The sequence below is a fragment of the Spermophilus citellus genome, assembly GCF_964194105.1.
Source record: "Spermophilus citellus genome assembly, chromosome: 16".
NCBI classification, from domain to species: domain Eukaryota; kingdom Metazoa; phylum Chordata; class Mammalia; order Rodentia; family Sciuridae; genus Spermophilus; species Spermophilus citellus.
In genome coordinates, this window is record NC_138196.1 from 34,384,548 (window position 1) to 34,405,923 (window position 21,376).

Below are 21,376 nucleotides of genomic sequence, written 5' to 3' on the forward strand. Positions count from 1 at the left end.
CGCCTGGGGTGACAACACTCTCCAGCCAGCTCCCTTGCAGGCTGGGATAAGGTGAAAAAACCATTTGGATACTAATTTACAGTACATTTGGGGGTCAGGGCAGGGCAAGGGAGAAGGAACAATGGAGTGTGAAGTTGAAACTTTTAATACTTCCGTTTCCTTTTACTGGCTAGGATCCTGTGTCTCAGGGATGCGAGGTTTCTCCTTACTCCTCCAAATCTCATGGTTCAGAGAATATTTTCTGTGGCTCCTGAGAAGCTGGAAATCCTCCTCCTCTGCATTGTTCAATGCTTGTTCATTGGTATGTGGCGATTGGATTGCAGTATAAACACCTTGGGTTGGAGGCAGAGCCATTGTGACTTTGTATTTATAGAAATACAAATTTTAAAGTTCTCTTAATTTTTTTTTTTTGTTGATTGTGTGACTGAACTTCCTGGTTCTCTCTGGTGACTGCTCTAACTCCTGCCCAGCAAATCTGTACAACATATGAAGTTTTTATTCCCAAAGATTGCTGCTTCCCCAGCCCAGCAGGATGTCTGTTCTTCACTTGGAAGAATGAACTTTTCATTTCAGTGTGGGCTGCCACTTTTTAAAAAAAATATTTATTTTTTAGTTGTAGTTGGACCCAATACTTTTATTTTATGTATTTTTATGTGGATGGAACCCAGGGCCTCATACATACGCACTAGGCGCACTCTTTACCGTGAGCCACAACCCCAGACCCCGGGCTGCCACTTTCTTTTGAGTGTAGTCCCAGTTATTTGGGAGGCTGAGACAGGAGGATCACTTGAGCCCAGGAGTCCAAGGCTAGCCTGGGCAACAAAAACAAAACCAACAGATGACAAAAGAATGAATTGTTACAGTTTCTAAGGAATATTGTTCAGAGACCAAACAAACAATTCCTGGATTTGGACAGGAATACTTACTTGACTGATTCTTCCGTCATCTGTTAGACTTTTTAATGTCTCCTGGTGTCTTTCATTTTGCCAGTTTGGGGTCTTTTTCTTTGAAGTAACATTTGTTTTTAAACCCTTGATAACTGCCTGTCCCTCAGATTCCATGCCTTTGTGTGAATGGTCAGGGAGGCTAGGGGAAAAGACTTGTGCTGGGATAGAAGTGCTTGAGGAATGTGTGTGTGTGTGTGTGTGTGTGTGTAATTCTGAGTGTGTGCAGGGGTTGATGTACATGTGTGTGACTTTGTGGGGGCTGTTTGTATGTATTAGTGAGAAGGAGAGACGGAGGAGGTGAGTGTGTGACTGTGTGTATAATATGTGTTTGTGTTAGCTATGGCATATATATGTGACTGAGACTGCAAGGGAAGCATGGTGTGTATGTGTGTGTGGTGTGTGTACACTGTGTATGTATGACTGCATGTGTGACGGTTGGGAGAAGTGTGTATGTGTGATTGAGACTGGGAGGGAGTGTGGTATGTGTGACTGTGTGTGTGTGTGTGTATACATATAACTGGGGGGTGTGTGTATTCACACCTTAGACTGTGTGGGGTTGTTGTTGTGTGTGTGATGTATGTGTGTAACTGTGCCTGTGTCCTGTGCTGCCAGCCCTGACCTTCCCACAAATCCTTCCTCACAAAGCAGTGACTGTGTCACAACAGGGATGTCAGAGGACTGTGGCTTCCCCTGCTGATCTAGAGCTCTCTTGGGGATGCCTTGTTGCTGGATTGCATACCCCAGCTGACAGTGTCAAGTCTGAGGTTTCTTTACCAATCATCAAGGGTTTTTTAAGGCTATATTGTTCATCAGCGTGACAATATCTCCCCAGGAGCAATAGCTTTCCTGCCTTGTGAAGGATCTTGAGGGAGCCAGAATTCTGATTCACGTTTCTCGTGTGCAGTTGCAACCTACTGCTGGAGTCCCCTCCTCCCCTCTCCTTCTCCCCCATTCTTTTCCCCCCTCACACATTTGCAAACCCTCTATGGAAGCTGAATCATGCTGCTTCCTTTTTTGGTCATAGTTGAGCCTCCTTCTTCTTTCATCACTGGGAGCCTGGAGATATGTGAAACCAATCAGTTCCTTGCCTTGTACTGTCTGTGATGTGCCTGTTCTGAATGTCAGCTTCAGAGAGGAAAAGCAGTTCCCTCCGAGTGCCCTCTTCATCCTGAGCTCCACTCGAAAATGTTTTCAACTGATTGACTTTAAAGTGTGGATGCTGAAGATAGAATAATTCTGAATACCTTATTTGGGGGAAAAACATTAGCGTCTTCAAGGGAACAAAGAAAGACTCCAGCACAAGGTGTCACTCGAATATTTCTGAGAATTAGGGAAATTCTTATTATTTTTCTGTTCTTTCTTTCTTCTTTTTCTTCTTCTCTCTCTCTCTCTTTTTTTTTTTTTTTTTTTTTTTTTTTTTTTTTTTTTTGTATTGGCAGGAATCAAACCCAATGTGCCAGGCAAGTGCTGTACCACAGAGCTATGCCTCACCCCACTCCCCTGGCTGAGAAATTCTTTAAATCTGGCCTTTGATGTAATTGGCAGGGAAGGGTGAATTCTGGGAACCTCTGAGGCAGCTTTTGACGAAACAGCTGCAGCAGGAGCTGTGGAATGGGGCTGATGAAGGTTGCCTCACCACCTCTGTGTATCTCCTTCCTGGCACCTGTCAACCTGGAAAGTGTCTCTACCTGAGGTCCTTACTTGAGGTTTAACACAGCATCTTAAATAAAGCGATTATGGAGCCAAGTGGCCAGTGACCAGTGAAAGTGCCCATCTTGTTGGTTAATCCAGCAGAGTCACATTTCATCCACTGATACAGCCAACATGGACTCAGCCCCACCCCTGGGGTGCCTGCTGGGTGTGCTGCGGTTGTCTCCGTACAGGCCACTTCTCTCAGGCAGTTTTTGGCCTGTTCTCCCCACTGAGGATGCTGACTTTTCTTTGGAATCTTGCCAGAGGGCCTCAGATTTAATCAAGGAAACAGAAGGGTAGTGGTAAAAAATTTTTAAAAGGTTGTCAGGAGACATAAATTGGATGGGCTTGGGTCTCTTGTCCTTTCCTGGGTCAAGCGTTGTAGCCTGGGAGGGGTGCAAGAGGACTGGTGGTGGGAGATGCTGTTTAGTCAAACCTGAGTCACTTTCCCACCCCGGCATCAGAAGCAGGAGCCAGGATGGCCAAACCACATGCCGTTGGAGTTCCAAGGAAAACATGGATTGTGGATGGCAAATGGAGGAAAGGATTAGGGAGATGAGAATCAGAAATACCTCTTATAGCCATAATTTGGCTGTTAAGGTTTTAGAGCTGGTCATGCTGTGGACTTATGAGTTTTAATGAGGCGATTCAGAATGTTGTGGATGAAAGTAGTAAATGCTATTCAGGCCATACATACCACACTAAGGAGGAAGTATTGAAATTGCTGTTGATCAAAAAGCTTTTTGTAGGGCTGAGGCTGTAGCTCAGCTGTAGAATGCTTGCCTGGCACTTTGGAGGCACTGGGTTCAAACCTCAGCAACACATAAAAGTTAATAAATAAAATAACAATATTGTATCCATCTATAACTAAAAAAAAAATTAAAAAAAAAAAAAGCTTTTTGTCTCCGGTTAGATGTTGGAAATCCATTTCCTGTATAGAGACTAAGTATCTACAATGTGGCTAAAGAACACTGATAGGAGGCTTTGAAATGTGCATGGCTGGAGGAGGACTCATTGCAACACATGGCCTGAACTCCCAAGCCTCCCATTTCACAGCAGTGGGCACGAGAATGTGCATTTCTTTTCTTTTCTTTTTCTAACATTTATTTATTTATTCTAATTTGTTATATATAACAGCAGAATGCATTTCACTTCATAGTACACATATAGAGCACAATTTTTCATGTCTCTGGTTGTACACAGAGAAGAGTCACACCATCCGTGTCATGTCTTCATACATGTACTTAGGGTAACGATGTCCATCTCATTCCATGGTCTTTCCTACCCCCATATCCCCTCTCTTCTCCTCCCTCCCTTTGCCCTATCTAAAGTTCCTCCATTCCTCCCAAGCACCCCCAACTTTTATGTTCTAGCCCAATTTTGTGTCTTTGAGGATTCTTGTTTGTACTCTGAGTTATCCCTGGAAAATCCCTTTTTCTATGGCACTTTGGTGTGATGGGTGAATGCCTCCTTGGAACAAGGGTTTCATTCCCACCTTGGTTACCAGACAGTCACTTAGATGATACCCACCATAGCCTCCTGCCACTGGCTCCCACAGCGCACCTGAGGAACAGTACACCACACCCTGGGGTGGTGAGGGTTGTTGCTGTCCACTCCTCTCCCTTTTCCATCCTCTGCAAGTCATCATGGTTTGCTTCTTTTTTGCAATGCAGGGGATTGAGCCAGGGCCTTGTGCGTGCTAGGCAAGCCCTCTACCACTGCGCTACATACATCCCCAGTCCTCAAAGCTTCCTCCAATATTAACTTCTAGCAGGTCTGGGTTCACTGTATGAGGGCCCCTTTGGCTATAACTTCTCTGTAACTGAAGGTTTTTCAGTTAGTATCACTTTCAAATTTGAAAATTAATCTCCAATCAGCCCAAAATATTGTTCCTGGAATGGAATTGGACTGCATATGGGGAAGAGGAGGAGAGATTGATGCAAATATGTGCAAACACATACTTTTGTATTTAATTTCAGAGCTCAGGATCTTCTGAAACCCTTCATTATTCTGGATCAACAGTCCCTGCTCTGGAAGTTCAAAATGTAGCCAATACAACTTAACCTGATTTTGCAGCTATAGTTGTTGTTTTATTTTTTAGCCTTATAGTATGCAAGGCCCTGGGTTTAATCTCTCTCTCTCTCTCTCTCTCTCTCTCTCTCTCACACACACACACACACACACACACACACACACAGCTGTAATAAAGCTTTCCTCATGAGATTGTGGGGTACGGGCTAGAGTATAGTATCTGATACACAGTAAACAGTTGTGATTGTTCACTTCTCTTTTGGGGTTTGAATGTTTGAATGATCTTACTGGTTTTCACAAATCCCTAGGGTAATAACAATACTAACCTTTGTTTTTCTTCCGCCTGTTGTTTGCCTTTTAATTCAAGACACATGCTTAAAAGCTTTACTTTTTTTATTTAGCCAAGTCTGCAATCTTGGTTTTGTGTGTGGTTTTATTAATTACTTCTGAGTTGGACCGTCATCCTTCCTACAGAGCTTTGACAGATTCTGTTGCGTCTAGATTGTTTTCTTCCCATGGTTTGATTTTTATTATTTAGCCATCTAATCCATCTGGGATTTATCATGGTTTATGTTCCGAGGTAAGGGTTCAAATTGATCTTGTTTCCCATTGCCAACCAGTTATTCTCCAACTACTTACAAAATAATCTTACTTTCCTGTCGATTGTACATTAAATGCTTATATCTTGAATGATCCTTTTTTGAGATTCCCATCTGTTTTTTTAAATATGTTTTTAGTAGTAAAGGACACAATACTTTTAATTAATTAATTTATTTTTATGTGGTGCTGAGAATTGAACCCAATGCTTCACACATGTGAGACAAGCACTCTACCACTGAGCCACAACCCAGTCCCCCCATTCTATTTTTACTGAACAAGGATCTACCTATTTTTCTATTCCTTTCTTAATTCTTAGTGGTTGCATGTGTGGGTTTGATTTTTTTTTTTTTTTGTACCAGGGATTGAACTCAGTGGCACTTGACCACTGAGCCACATCCCCAGCCCTATTTTGTATTTTACCGAGTTGCTTAGTTGAGGCTGGCTTTGAACTCTCAATCCTCCTGTCTCAGCCTCCTGAGCTGCTGGGATTACAGGCATGTACCACTGTGCCCAGCAGTTGTGTGTGTTTTAAAGAGTTTAAATTATGTTTTCCATTTTATTTTTTCCAGATAAACTTTTGAAAAATATTGACAATTTCTGAGAAAAACCTCCTGGGACTTTTGACTGAAATCAAATTAACCCTACAAGTTAATAGGGTAATATTGCCATATTTACAATATTTTTTTTTCTGTCAACTTGGAACATTATTATGTCTTTCTGTTAATTCTGCTAGACTTTTAGTTTATATTTATTAGTGAGGAAAATCAGTGACACATTAATATTTTGACTTGATTTTTTTTCAGAATTGAAATATGGTACTTGAACATTTACTCTAAAGAGATGAAATCTGAACTTTACAGGAGGCTACATATCATTGTAGAATTTACTTCTTAGTTTCTCATTTTTAAAAATCTTTTAGAAATGCAGGAAGATTATTGTTGACAAACACATGAATTATTGTAATCAAATCCCTCCAGATCCCCAGAGTAAGGACTAAGGTGGCACAGCTGTCAGAATTATTTTCAAAAGCTTTTCGTGGTTTTATTCTTTCTTCTGGGTGAACCCTTCTTCCCACACCCAAGAGGGTCTATCTCTGCTGCCCTCTTTCATCCACCCTCCTAATCTGCTGCCTTTTAACTTCTTAGTGATGTCTCAAAACTCCAAAAACGGGGTCATTTGGTCTCCTGAAGGCACACAAATGCATTTACAAGGACAGTGAGTAGTTTTTGTTTTTGTTTCTAAATCTTGAGACAGTCTCACTGAGCTGCATAGAGCCTTGATAAATTGCTCAGGCTGGCCTTGAATTTGCAATCCTCCTGCCTCAGCCTCCTGAGCTGCTGCGATTACTGGCCAGCATACCCAATTTGAATAGAATATTTGATATCAGGATGAGCTCAGAAAATCTGGAGCACGTAACCAATGTTCTCCTAATTTTTAAGGATTCATTGTTTGGGGGATTCATTTAATTTGGGGGGTGGGATGGAGGAGAAGTAATAAAATGGCTCAGAAAAAAAGGATATTAGGGCTGGGTTTGTAGCTCAGTGGTACAGTGCTTGCCTACCATGTGTGAGGCACTGGGTTCCTCAGCACCACATATAAATAAATAAACAAATAAATAAAAATAAAGGTCTATCAACAACTAAAAAATATTTTTTAAAAAAAGAATATTAAGCTGGGTATGGTGGCACACGCCTATAATCCCAGTGATTTAGGAGGCTGAGGCTGGAAGATTGCAAGTTTGAGCCAGCCTTAGCAATTTAGCAAGAACCAGTCTCAAAATAAAAAGGGCTGGGGATATGGCTCAGTGGTAGAGTGCCCCTGGCTTCAGTCCTCAGGAACTGACCCCCCCACACCCATAGAGAAATATTTTTCTATTACAATTTCCCAAGTTACTTTAGCCTTTTAAACTCGAGCCTTATATTCCACTCTGCACTCCCAAGCAGGTCAGTGAAGTAAAGCATACATTCCACATTTGGAGTAATGTTCCTTATTAGACATGTTCCTTATTAAATTCATAATAACTTAAAGGTTTCACATGGTTTTCTTGTCTGAGATCTAGGTATAAAGCCCTGGGATTTACTGGGCCCACATTCTTAATACCTAATGTGTTCAAGAGGAATAGAAGTTCAACAGAAGGAAACAAAAGGTGCTGAATCAGTAAGAATAATCTTAAGATATTCCTGTTTAACAGGCTCTGTAAATAAAATGGTGGTGTTTTGCAGGAAAGGCCAAATACTACTGGAATAGAAGAGATTTCTAAATTTAAGTTTATTGCTTTAAGTAGATCTTTGTTTTGGGTTTGCTTGTTTTCAACTTTGGATTGGTGGTGGTTGGTGGGAAGAATTAAGGATAATGTTGGGCTTATTTTCCTCACTTGGAATAAACGGACTCACCTAACTCTGTTTATGTCTTTTGCATTTAATTACTGCTTCTTTCATACCCTTCCATCCCAGAGAACTAAAGTGAACTTTTTAAAGAAGTCACTAAACATATCTCGAGGTATGTGATGGGGATGAGAAAGAACCTCATAGATCTGGCTCTTCAACAATAATAGTTTAGTGTTTACATCATAAAATATATGAACTGCCCCTGTTCCCAGTTTTTCTGAAAGCTAATACGATAGCTCTACTATGTGGCCATGATTGATTTAAGGGGAATTCAAACTTTACTTTTGGAATACAGGATAAAACAGATCAAGGGGTGGATATGATTGGAGTTCACCAGTGCAAAGCCCGAACAAGGGTCTTCAAGCAGGCCCCGGGTGGTAAGATCAGCCCAGACTTTACTGGATGCAATCTGCATTCTTGTTGATCTTTCTAGAGCTCTGAAAGAGTATGAACTGTGGACACAAGTGTGATTTTTTTTTCTTTTGAAAAATTAGAAAGGAGCTTCTCTTTATGATTGATGTATACACACACACACACACACATACATATATATATATATATATATATATATATATATATATATATATATACACACACATACATATGTGTATGTATACACACAAATATTTTGCAATGCTGGGGACCAAACATAGGGTCTTCCTCATGTTAGGAAGTAATCTACCACTGAGCTATACCCCCAGCCCTCTTTCTTATATAAGCTTAAGTATAAATACATAGTACAACTCCCCAATTTCGGTGTTTGGGTAGTACAGGGTAGATTGTAATTCCATAGGTAATTATAGCCTATGAGAAGAGGATAACTAGAACATCTGACCTTGCAAGGTTAAGACTGTAACCATAACATATCTGAATGTTGGGAGATGTTGTTGGCGATGCTGTCTGTACAGACATCAGCATGCTCTTGTCTAGTCAGATTGCCGTAGGGCAGAAAAGCAGGTAGACTGGCCTCAGGCCTCCTGTCAACAATAGCAGTTCTTCACAACAGAGCAAGATATTGCTAGTTGTGACGTGGCAGCCCACACCAGGGAAAAGAAAACCGACTAAGAACAGCTGATGGAATCTTAAGCTACAGAGTGGCTGAGAGGGCCTCTGCTTTCTTTTTATTTACTGGGCAAAGAATATGAAAGCTAAGATACTAGGGTTATGTCAGAATTAACTCTGCTATTATATATAGGGATAATGCACTAAAAAAGAAAGAAAGAGAGAGAGAGAGAGACAGACAGACAGACAGACAGACAGACTAGGGTTGTAGATTCCATTTCTGGCACTGATCTGCTGTGTGACTTCAGGCAGGTTAACTTGCCTTTTCTGCTTCCCTTCCCTTATCACCAAAGGAGAATGATAAAATCTGCCCTGTATACCTGAGAGAATGATTAAAAGAATCAGATGAAACTGTTAAAAGGTACTATTTCTTACATCTTTGAGACCTTCTATATTTGAAGTATTCAAGGGGAAAAAGTGCTAAAGGTTGAGGGTGTTAAGCTTGTTGAGTGAGGAGAGAATGCTCAGTGGTCAGGTTGTTGGAATACCCATTCAGGAAATAATTCTCCACTGTGTCTTAGAAAACTCACCCAGCAGAGAGTGGGAGATGATCTGTTGCATTGAGGTTGCATTGAAGCCCCTAAACATTTTTGTTAGTTGCTATTTCAATTTCATATGTACTTTTCCTAAGTGCTTCAGAGCATCCCAGCAATTATGTTTTACATCATCAATCTGGCATTTAATCTTGGTTGAATTAGTTGTTTATTTTGCTCATCGAATTCTTAAGTAGTTAAGATAATTCAGATCGTTGCATGGGTTTTTCTATGCTCCTGACCTTTCTGTTTTCTTAAGGGCTGCTTTATCTCTGTGATTCTCTGCTGCCATCTTGATGCTTTCCTCTTTACTTGCTTCCTCTATGCCCTCAACAGCATCTCATACACAAATGTCTTCTCTTTTCACTGGAGGTCAGAAACATTGTTTTTTTAATAGAGATGGTTTTGTTCCTTCTATTAATAGTGTTCATTTTACGCTTGGATTGCTCACAGCTCTACTATTATTGAACAAGTGGAGTGAAAGAGAACACTAGTTCTAATTCTGCTTCTCATTGTGAAAGAAGCTGTCTCTCTTAGCTAGGCAGTTTGGAGCAGAGAAAATATTAGTTCACAGGTCTCCTAGTCTTGACTCCTTTGATCCCAGCCCCCAAGTTGTTGCCAGAATTATCTGTGATCTAAGCAGAAATGTTACTTTATTGTCTAGGTTCCATGGGCCGAGAAGGTACACACATAGATTTGGCTTGCCCTGCAGCTCCACAAAGTTTAAAACATTTTAAATTAGGAAGAGCATTTATAATATTGGAAGATTTCTTATAAAATGCAGTATTTCAGTTTTGCATGGAAGATTGTTAAATGGTGGTACCAGGCTGCAAGAACTGGGTAGGGTTGTTCCTATTTTGATTGATTGTTGGTACTGGGGATTGAACGCAGGGACACTGAGCTACGTCCTTACTCCTTTTTGAGATAGGGTCTTGTTAACTTGCTGGTCTTAAACTTGGTATGCTCCTGCCTCAGCCTCCCCAGTTGCTGGATTACAGGCCCAGCTGGGTAGGGCTATTCTTGAGCTACCACTAACACCTGGGCCTTTTCATTCTCTTCCAGAAGCTAAGTAGGCACTGGTGTTTGCTCCCTCTACTCCAGAAGCAAGTTCTAACTCCTTAACAGGTCTAAGGGATCATTCAGAGGTAAGCCCTGCCCTGCCTTTGCCCCTTGCTTTCCTGCCCCTTCCCCACAGGCATTCTCCCAGTAGCTAAATAATTGCCTGCCTTGTCAAAGACAATTTTGTCATGGCACTTGTTCAGTAGAGAAGACATCATTTGAAAAAGGACTACTGCCTCAGCATTTTTCAGTAGCAGATAAAGAGAGAGATGGGGCTTAACCCCAAATATAAGGACAAGTGGGGGTTTATGTCTAGGGATCTGTGGGTGGGGAAGAAGGAAAACTACTTCCTACTAAGAGGAAGCTTCATGAGTACAGGAGGATTCTGGCTAAACCAACCTGACAGGATTCTTGCTGAAGGCAGGCCAGGGTAAGAGAATGAGGGTGGGGATTCTCATGAAAGTGACCCAGCAGGATTCTTAACAAAACTAGACCCTACACAGACAAAAACTAAAGCTCAAAGTTAAGGCATGGAGTGTTTAGTGGAGTCTCACTAGAGTTAGGTCAAGGAGAGTCCTTGTCAGCAGTTTGGGTTTGCTTACTCATAGGGTTTATTTAATTTCTACCCAAAAGACCAATTTTGCAAACCCTCTGGAGCACTGATTAGCTACAAGGTGTGTACCCGGCCTGCCCACCATTTGTAAAATTTTCAAGTAAATTACATTTTATTCTTTTGTTTATTTATTTTTGGTGCTTGGAATTGAATACCAAGCACATATCAAGCTACACCCTTGTCTCCAGGGAGTTACATCTTAGATTTTCATGGTGTATTCATCAAGAGCTTCTGGGAAGGGTGAGAAGAGAAGAGGAGGAGAGATGGGGCCTTTTCTGTGCTTAAGGTCATTTCCAAAACAAATCCAGTTCATTTGGTTACTTGCTTATGTATCTGCTGACATCCTGCTCAGCAAAGCTGAGTTGCAGCAGTAAAATTAGATTTATCTTGGTTAGGATAGCTGTTGTCAAACATTGCCCATTCTTTTCCAGAATTACAGGAAAACTGATACATCAGCCTCATTATCATACTTCTGGAAAATAAAATCCATTCAGTAACTATGGAGTAAGTTACTTTCTTGATGTTCACACTAAGTCCAAGAACTTGCAGAGGGCTGATTTTTCAGAAACCTGGGCATTTGATTTTGTAGTTTCAAAAGTTGCTGCATAGGTTGGGTTTTATCTTACTGGGGCTAACATTGGACCTGGGTTCTGTTCTTCATTGGGCAAAATTTGATTTCCCTAGGAGGAGCCAGGTTTTAAGAAGTGATGTCATCTTAGCTAAATGCATAAGGACTAATTGTCAACTAGAATATTAATTTATTGAACACCTATTGAGTGAATAGCTTTGGCTTAATCTCTGAGAAACAAAAAATGCATCATAAATATGTCCATGATCTTTAGAATCTTGTCCAGAAGTGGAATAGACATGTAAATAAGTATGTTGCATGTATCCTGCTAAATGTAGCATGACCTTACAGTGTAAGGCAGTCTTGGTTTATGCCTGGAGTTCTGGCATCACTAATTAAGAAGGCTCCCTTTCACTTTCAAAGCTATCTAAAAGCTGGGTGTGGTGGTGTATTGCAGTAATCCCAGCTACTCAGGAGACTGAGGCAGGAAGATCCAAATTCAAGGCCAGATTAGGCAATTTAGGGAAATCCTGTCTCAAAATAATGGCTGAGGAGATGTAGTTCCAATGGTAGAGCACTTGACTAGCATGCATGAGGTTCAACCCCCAGTTCTACAAAACAAAAACAAGTTTCTGTGGCTAAGGGCCACAGTAACGGTTTATATGAATGTTCAGAGGATAGAAGGCAGGAAGAAACCAGCCTGCTTTCTTAGAGTATACCCTTGAGCTAGGTGATGAAAGAAATTTGAACAGCCAAGGCCTGGGAGCTTGGGGATGGGGATGGGAGTGTCATGCTCGAATTCGGGTCCCCCAAAAGACCACCAGAGACCAAGATCGATGTAAACAGCAAAGAGTTGTTTATTGCGAGCTAGCTCGGTCCTCCGTGCACACACACCAACTGGTGACGCTGAGAGGCCCCGAGCCCAGGGTTTGCAGCAGTTTTATACTTTCTTTGGAGAAGGCAGGGACCCCCACATACATCATAGCATCTCTTAGCAAATCATCACACACGGCGGGAAAATCAAATAACAACTCTAAAACATGATTAGCACATTCACTGGCGGGAACAAGTTGGGTAAGGGTGATTGGTCAGTACAAAAGGGGTATTCATTTGAACTGATTGGTTTAAGCCAAGAGGGGTGTTCATGCTGAACTACATGGTTTCCCAACATGTTATCAACCACCATAAACTACTGGGAGGGTCATCTGGCATCCCAGGTATTTCCCTGTCTCATGCTGATTGGTGGCTGCTAGGGGGTTGCTATGGATCCCCACCTAGCCTGACTGAGTCAGGGACACCTGGCGCAGCAGATCTATTTGTAGATAAACAATTTAGCAGGGTGGGAATGTGCCTAGGAGTGCTCTGTGGGTCTTTCCAAGGACAACTGTCAATTCTCTTCCTTGGACAGGCTTTGCTCTGAGGTAGAGGCTGGTTTTTTAGGAGAAGAGGTGCAGCCTAGAAATGGGCAAATCTCTGAGGCAGCGGGAAATTGTTCCGGAAGTGGCAATTAGTTCAAGATAGGAATTGTTTCCAAAATTGACCCTGTAACAACAATCCCTCAAGGACATTTAGTAAACTGTTCTCCAGATCCTGCTGGCAACTCAGATTTGTGTTTTTTAAGAAGCTCTCCCAGGTGATTCTTGGACATATTGAAGGTTCAGAACCAGTGGTCTGCTGACTGTGGCTAGGAAAATGGACAGGAACTGGGGGAACAGGAACAGCAAGATTAGAGGAGGATCACAGATCAGCCAGACCAGGGCTGAGCAGTGAGAAAAGCCCTCACAGGGAAGAAGCCATTGGAAACAGGCAATTTATGAAAAATGGGAGGCAAGAACTGTGTAAATCACAACAGGGCACAGAGGGGAACAGATTCTAGAACTACTCAGGAAGAAGAATGAACATAAACCTAAAGTTTGCCACATACTAATTTACATAGGTTAATATTTCCAGGCAATAAAAACAAATCCAGGAACCTAAGCGACATATAATCTGAAGGTTTACTTTTGAGCATAAAACCAGAGATACAAGCAGTTGGATATATTTCATGTGGACCTTAAAAAAATGTACTTCACTTCTTTGTAGTCCCTAGAACATTCATGGTAGTTGTGTTTATCTCTGAAGAAAAGGCACTGTAACGAATGCTAAAGCATCCGGATTCCTCAGCCCACCTTTTTTCAAGATACTCCCCTCCCCTCCCCCACACTTCCACTGTTAGGACTACCTGCCAAGCCTTATCTTGTAGTTTTGCTTGTTTCCTTACTGAATGTGTGACAGTCATGATTCGTCAGCAGTATATGTGCCAAACCCTTTCAGGGGAGATGGCCAGCCTTTTTGCAAGTTTCACTGTGACCTTGTCCCCAAATTTTGGAGCTGCTTTCTCTGTGGGAAACTGTAGGCACTTCAGAGATTCACTGCAATTCTGGGAAATGACACTAGTATAAGAAACAACCTTATCCAGGCAAGGACATCATTTGAAGCAGCTGATTCATTTGGAAGTGTGTGCACTGATGATTTTGAAGAGCAATCCCGAAATGAAATCCCTTCCATGGAAAGTGAAGAAACTCTGCTATTTCCCTTTGCCTTCAAACATAAAGATGTTTTATTTCGAAGGCTGCTGTCACCATGCCTGTTGGCTTAACTACTGACAAACGATGTCAGAAATCACAAATTTGAGTTATGAAAAGCGAGCCTCAAAAAGGAGAATGGGAAAGCCATGGGGCTGTAACGTCACAGGGTAATTTTGCATCCTTTAGCCAAGACCTGGCCACTTCAGAGCGTTCACTCGTGCGGTTTGGGGGAGGGGTAGGCATCTTAAATTCTTGTCCTTGGCCACTGTTGTGTCGTTGCTGAGGGATTTCCAAATCTTGGAAGTGACTGGGATGAAGATGATCAGGTTGAAATCTTCCACGCTGTCAGTATCAGGGAGGGAAAAACATCAGTCTACAGCGGTCTCGAAGTGTTTTTTTTTTTTTTTTTTTAATATGGGGCTTAACTTCTGTGCGGTCCAATGTCATTCACGCCATGAAGTTCCAGAAGCAAAATGAAAACATAAGGGAAGGAGGAAAAGTGCAGCGTACACGAACTCAGAAAACGGATCTTCTGTAAGCTCCTGACGTAGACTAGTCGCCCGGGCTGCCGGGGTCCTAGCCGCTTGGCCTGAGGCGTGGCCGGGAAGCCCCCTGACCGAAGTCCAGGCGCAACCAGCGTGGCGCCGCGGCGGGGGAATCCGGTGCGCGCGCCGCAGACTTCAAAGGCCTGGCGCCGCCGCCGCCCCCGCCCGCGCGGCGCGAGTAGTACGGTCCGAGGGGGCGGCTCCTGGGGCGCGGCTCCCGCGGCAGCTGATGCGCGCCCCGCCGGCTAGGAGGCGGGAGCCCGAGACCCCGAGCCGCGGAACGCTGCGGGCCGGGCCCCTGAGGAGGCCCCAGGAGAGGCATCTTCCCGGCGAGAGGAGCCCGGCGCGGGGGCCACCCTGGCCGCAGCGAGTGGGAAGGAGGACGAGGAGGAGCGGCGCTGCCTGCCGGCTGAGAGGAAGCGCTCCACCCGGGCCCCCGACGGCGCTCGTTGAACCACATCCGCGCCTCCGCTGGCAACGCTTACAGGCGCCTGTCACTGGTTCCCTCCATTTTGAAAAGGAAAAAAGGCTCTCCCCATTCCCCTACCCCTAGGAACTGGAGCCCGAGGATCCGTGCTCATGGCCTTCAGCCCTTGGCAGATCCTGTCCCCCGTGCAGTGGGCGAAATGGACGTGGTCTGCGGTGCGCGGCGGGGCCGCCGGAGAGGACGAGGCCGGAGGGCCCGAGGGCGACCCCGAGGAGGAGGACTCGCAAGCCGAGACCAAATCCTTGAGTTTCAGGCAAGTACACAGGATCCCTGCCGAGATGCAAACGTGCTGCCTGCCATCCATCCATCCTTCCATCCATCCATCTGCGGCTCATTCTGTGTGCGTGTGTGTGGCCGCCCACCCGCATAACCTTATTCATGGCAATGCTACATCCCTGCCCGTAACCAGGTCTCCGTTGTGTATTCGAAAGTTCGGGATGTTCTGTTTTCCCGTGTGTTTTCTTTCCCCGGTTTCGCTGTGAGCTTTCTGAACCCAACGCAGAAGCTGCAGTCTCTCCGCAACCCCGTTTGCCTCGGTCACTGTCTCTAAGCTTCAATCCGCTCCCCCTCCCCCGCCCCCTCTCCTACACCCAGACACACAAACACATACAGTGCTAGTGTCATTGATCACTCTAGGTGGCATTTACAGCCCTTCCTGTGGGGCAGAAGTCACTCCCTCCCCCTCCTGGGGCCTAATTGTGCCCCCCAAATGCAGCCATGGTAAAGAAGGTCGCGTGATGACAGGTCCTTGGCAGCTGGTGAGAAATGGTGGTCCCTGCTGAGCTGTCACCCTGTGATTGCGGAAGGCAGGTGACAGCATTCTGAATCTTGAGTCGAGTGAGTTCTAGACAGGTAGAGGCCTACCAAGGAAAAATGCATGAGTAGAATTGGCATAATTTGGGGTTGGAGACGGTATTTTTTAGGTCTGTAGGATACTGTAAGAGGAGTCTGTTGGAAAGCACTCCCCCCCTCCCCCCCCCCCGTGTAAGAGGGAAAGATGACTTCAGAAATGCTGAGGGAGAAAAGCTTCAGAAGATGGAGATTTCAGGGAGAAAGGATGCCAGACAGAGAAATCCAAGAGGGTACTGCTTAAAAACCCACTGGCCAACCTATGGCTGAGGATCAATAGGTGGTAAAGTTAGGGGAAAAAAAAGGATGAACTTTAACCTTTGTGGATATGTAAATTTTAAAGGGTGTGGAAAATACCGTTGAAAGTGGTAATTCCTCATTTTTCCCCCTTGGCAGCTCGGATTCTGAAGGTAATTTTGAGACCCCTGAAGCTGAAACTCCAATCAGATCACCCCTCAAGGAATCCTGTGATTCATCACTAGGGTTGTCTGGATCTGGGACCAAAACCCAAGGTAAAGAAAAACTTTTATTTTCTGCTGCTTTCATTTTAAAGTTTATAAAAGTATACATGAGGGGCTGGGTTGTGGCTCAGTGGTCGAGTGCTAGTACATGTGAGGCCCTGAGTTTGATCCTCAGCACCACATAAAAATAAATAAATAAAGGTATTGTGTCCAACTAAAAAATAAGTATTAAAAAAAAAGTATACATGAAAGAAGTGGCAGGGGCGGAATGTTAATTTAGGACCACTTAAAAGAGTTTGGATTTTCTCCTTGCTCAAAAAGAGCTGTTTTAAAAACTCCTGGTGTATTTGGAAGTCTCTTTATTTTTGTTTTGTAAACATTTTGATCATTTGGTGATCAGAGACTTTGTTTTTTCTCCTGTCTAGAGTTTGTGCATTTATGGTATGAGATTGCTATTATCAAACATGTCTGCTGGGCCCTTCTTCACAGCCCCTAAAAAATAAAAAAATGTGTGTAGTAATACATTGCTGGACTTATATTTATATCTGGTTTCACAAATTCCTCAGGCTAAGTTGCTTTCTACTAGGGTGGTAACCAAAATTATAGATAAGAGTTGATTTTTTTTTGATAGAGAGGAATCTTAAAATTAAAAAGCTGTTTCAAAATTTTTTCTCTCTTCCTATTCTACCTAAGAAAACCTGGCACATAGATTTTTCTCTTAGTTCTTCGGAGTCCAACCTTGAGCCTGTCCTTCTTCAACAAAAGCTTCTGCTGTCCTACTTAATAGAAACCTTATTTTTTTTGTCACACATACAGTTTTACATAAAATTTCACTTATCCTAATAACATTTACTTGTTCATTTAGTAAATAGAGTGTATTGTGATTCAGCAGTGAAATCTTGCTCTAACATTGAGCTAACATTTTGGAGGGAAATGACTCCTCTAACAGATAAACAAAAAAGATACATATTCAAGCAAAATCTCTATATATGTCAGCTTGAGTTAAGTTCTGTGGAAAACAATAAAGCAGGAAAAAGAGGAATAGGGAATATGGGGTGGTGAGGGAATGCTGAAGAGCAGTTAGGGGAAGCATGACTGATTTTGTGACTCGAACTGAGATCTAGAAGAGGAGGATTGAGGGAGCAAGACTTGTGAATTCCTGGGAAAAGAGCCCTGTTGGCAGAAGGAATGGCATCTATAAAGATCTCAGATAATACCAACCTGCAATAGGCTGTGTGAGGCTCTTGGGTGGGAAGGTTCTTGGCGTGTTTGAGGACAGCAGAGGCCTGTACAGCTAAAATAGAGTGACTAGGCAGGCAACAGTGGGAACTGAAGTAAGGGAGGTAAGAGGAGATGCAGAACATACTGTAATGATGATTTTGGTTTTCTGAGTGAGATGGGAAGCCACTGGAAGGTATATTAACTTCCTAGGACTGCTGTGGCTTAACTCAACAGAAATTTATTTTATCACAGTTCTGGAGCACTGAAATCAAAACTAGAAGTCTGAAACCAAGGTGTTGGCAGAGCCATACTCCCTTGGAAGGTTCTAGGAAGATTTTTTCCTTGCCAATTCTAGTTTCTGGTGGTTATTGACACTCCTTGGTATACTTTGGCTTGTGGTATACCTGACTTCACTCTGCCTTATTGCATGGGGAGGCTTTCTCCTGTGTGTCTGTGTCTGTACATGGCCTTCCTATAAGGACACCAGTTGTTGAATTTAGGGCCCACCATAACGCAGTATGACCTCATCTTAATTATATCTCCAGAGTTGTTCTTTCTAAATAAGGGCACATTCACAGGTACCAGGAGTTAGAACTTTAACATTTCTTTTTGAGTGACACAATTCAGCCCACAATAGAGGGCTTTTAACAGAGTATTATGCTTTGACTTTCTTATTAAAAGGCTCCATGACTGCTGTATGGAGAAGGATGTAGGATGTAGGACAGATGTCCTTTGTATGTGCTTTCTCTGTTCCAGTGTCTGACACTGTCACCTTAGAATGGTAGATACAACCAACTTCCAGTTACCTAATTTTTGAGCTGATTATGACTTCCTTGGTTCCACAGTTAATATATCTTATTACTTGATAACTTCTTTCATTGATTGCCTAGGGAAGTCAAGTCACTCTGGTTATAGAGTTTATAATGGAGTTGGAATTATTGGTAAAATGACATTAACTTTTTGTGATTTGTTTTTGCTTAAAATTAAGAGCTCCATGCTGTGTTTCTCCTACCTTCAACCTACCCTGAGCTGCATTTTGCTGTTCATCTAGGCAGGGACTTCTTGGGAACAGACAAGTTTATATATGGAAAACTTTTGTGTGGCACAAAGCTGTGTAGCACTTTCAGTGATGAGATGCCACTTATTTCTCATAGCTTCCCTTTTCTTCTCTCGAGAGATTTAAAAGCTTGAAAGAACTGTTTGTGGTCTTCTCATCAAATTTAAATAAAGCTCATAAAACATATGTTAAGTAGCTGAAAGCTTCATTGAATTGCCCTTAGCCTGGGCAGCCCTTCCTCCTCATTCTATCAGCTGCTAGACTGATTCATACTGCCAGATTCTTTGCCAGTTGAATGAAAGCCTAGATGACCTAGGCCCCCAAAGACACAGAGACCCAATTGTTTGGTCTTTCCTGTTCCAGTGATTCTCACATTCTTTCATTCTGCCTGAAAGGAAAACTTTAAAACATTTTCTTTTTAGAGAGTTGTAGATTAGGAGAGTTCTGCGGGATAGTTCATAACGAAAAACTGTAATTGTAGTGGGTGGAGGATGGTGGAGTATAGTCTAGGAAATAACCCTAATATTAAGAAGTTTCTCAATTTAAGGTCTTTAAGCAATAGGATGATGACTCTTCAGCCTGGTGGTGTCCTATCCATTAGAACTTCTTGTACACAACATTTGGAGTAGTCCAGAGTCCTATAAATTGTCTTGTCCCACATACACAGTAAGAGTGAAAAAGTTGAGCTAGCAAAAATGCCTTAAAAAGTCATTCATGTTGAAGTTCAATTTCTGGGACTGAGTAGTTCCCTTTTTTTTCAAAATTGTTGATTGTTTTGTATATAGTAAAATTAGTCTTTCATAGTTCCAGGACATGGCTGGATAGCAGATATAGATTATATAAGACTATATATCTTATGATTGATTTATGAGTTGGTTATCAGGAGTAGGAATTAACATTTTTATTGATCCTGGCTTCCTGATATATAATGGCCCTCAAATGTGTGGCACATGTCCCATATACTATACCTGTGGTTTCTGTGCCAACTTCTATAATTCTTTAAATGAAGTGAACATATGACATTTCTTTTTATTGGAACTATTTTAGGAACTTACAGTATCTAAATTCTATAAGATTCTTCCCTAAGACAGAATTCTTTGTCAGGAATTAAATAGTGGATAAGGTCTTGGATTTTTTTTTAAATCACAAAGATAAGCTTAGTTCCAAACTAACTAGTAAAATAAAAGTCTAGTCAAAGACATTTCTTGAAAATACAAGACTGGTGGCTATGAAGTCTAGGCCTACAGTTCTGGATTTTGCTGTCTGCCTTCTCCCATAAAGGATGTTTAAGCTGCTTTGTTATATTGTCTTTCCCTTTGCAGAGGAAAATATTGTGGAGGAAAATCCTCTACAAAAGGACTTTCAAATGGTATAACTCCAAGTTGATCCCTTATTTTGTTGGGAGGTAGTACCCATGGAGAACTTAGGGACTGTAATTTTGTCCAGTTGTTTTAGCCAATAAAAACTGTAGTAGATGTACTCTGCCAGTTGAGTTCCCACATCCCCATGCTCACATATTTATAGATGTTACTTTTCTTCCAGAAAGAGAATCTTAATGCAGGGGTTTTCATATTTCCCTTGGAACAACTAGTTAAACCTGTTAGTTTGATATGTTAACTAGATGCCTAAGTATTTCAAAGATATCCTGTGTCCTCTGGAATGGAAGGAAAGAGATAATGAGATCAATCCACTGACATTTACTGCTGGAGACCTTGTAAGGAATGCAAAGTTGTTTGTTGACACAATTTTGGTAATCTAGGCCAGAATTAGCAAGCCACAGCTGAGGGGCCAAATCTGGCCTGCCATTTGTTTTTCTCTATGACCCTCCAGTGAAGAGTGAGTTTTATATTTTTAAATGGCTGAAAAAAATATTTTGTAAGGTGTGAAAATTATATGACATTCAGATTTTGAGCCAGGCATGGTGGTGCACACCTGTAACACAATCCAGGATTCTGAGGCAGGAGGATACCAAGTTCAATTTACTGAGACCCTATCTGGAAACATAGTCCTGGTAAAGCGCCTTATGTTAAATGTCCAGGACCACAAAAAAAGTTAATTAGATTTTTAAAATTCATATTTCAGGACCCATAAAGTTTTATCAGAATAGTCTGTGACAGCTTTTGAATTACAATAGCAGGATCGAATACTTGGAATGGAGACCAAATGTCTGGCATACATTTGAAATATTTTTATTTCTGGTCTTTTACAGAAAAATTTACTCAACCTATATCCATACTTAGGACAATTTCAATAAAAATGTAGTTTAAATAATCTGGAATGATGACTTCAAGAATAAAGGAAGAAAAGATGGCAAGGCTATCCCTGAGTAACAAATGACCCATGGGCACTGGGCATTAGTGTAGTCCTTTGTGGTTAAGGAAGGTTTAAGGGAAAAACTGATTTGGACTGGTCATTTTGTCTTCTTTGCAAAATGGAAACGATATAACTGGTCTGTCAATGTATTCTATTTTTTTAAAATTTGTTTTTTAGTTGTAGATGGATACAGTATCTTTATTTATTTTTATGTGGTGCTGAGGATCGAACCCAGTGCCTCACACATGCGATGCAAGTGCTCTACCACTGAGCCATAGCCCCAGCCCCAATGTACTCTATTTTTAAATGACTAAATGATCCATAGATATGACCTGGATCTCGATAAAACTGTAACTTTTTATTTATTTTTTTTAACTCCCAGTA

General features: G+C 42.1%; 1 protein-coding gene across 11 annotated transcripts in view; it reads left to right on the forward strand.

Moving 5' to 3' along the window:
* The window catches only part of TACC1 (transforming acidic coiled-coil containing protein 1), a gene marked incomplete at its 5' end in the record, with an annotated part of 113,916 nt that overhangs the window by 39,943 nt on the left and 52,597 nt on the right, over positions 1–21,376 (forward strand). For 3 of the 11 annotated variants that reach the window (XM_081269160.1, XM_081269158.1, XM_081269156.1), the window contains one exon: positions 16,337–16,452. The exons of 3 other annotated variants lie outside the window; for them this stretch is intronic. Coding sequence is in view for 7 of the 8 variants with exons in the window: in XM_081269158.1 (XP_081125284.1) it covers positions 16,337–16,452 (116 nt within the window). Of the gene's footprint in view, positions 1–10,314; positions 10,398–15,157; positions 15,345–16,336; positions 16,453–21,376 lie in introns of those variants that run through there. 5 more of the 11 variants (XM_081269153.1, XM_081269150.1, XM_081269154.1 and 2 more) reach the window with 3 other exon arrangements.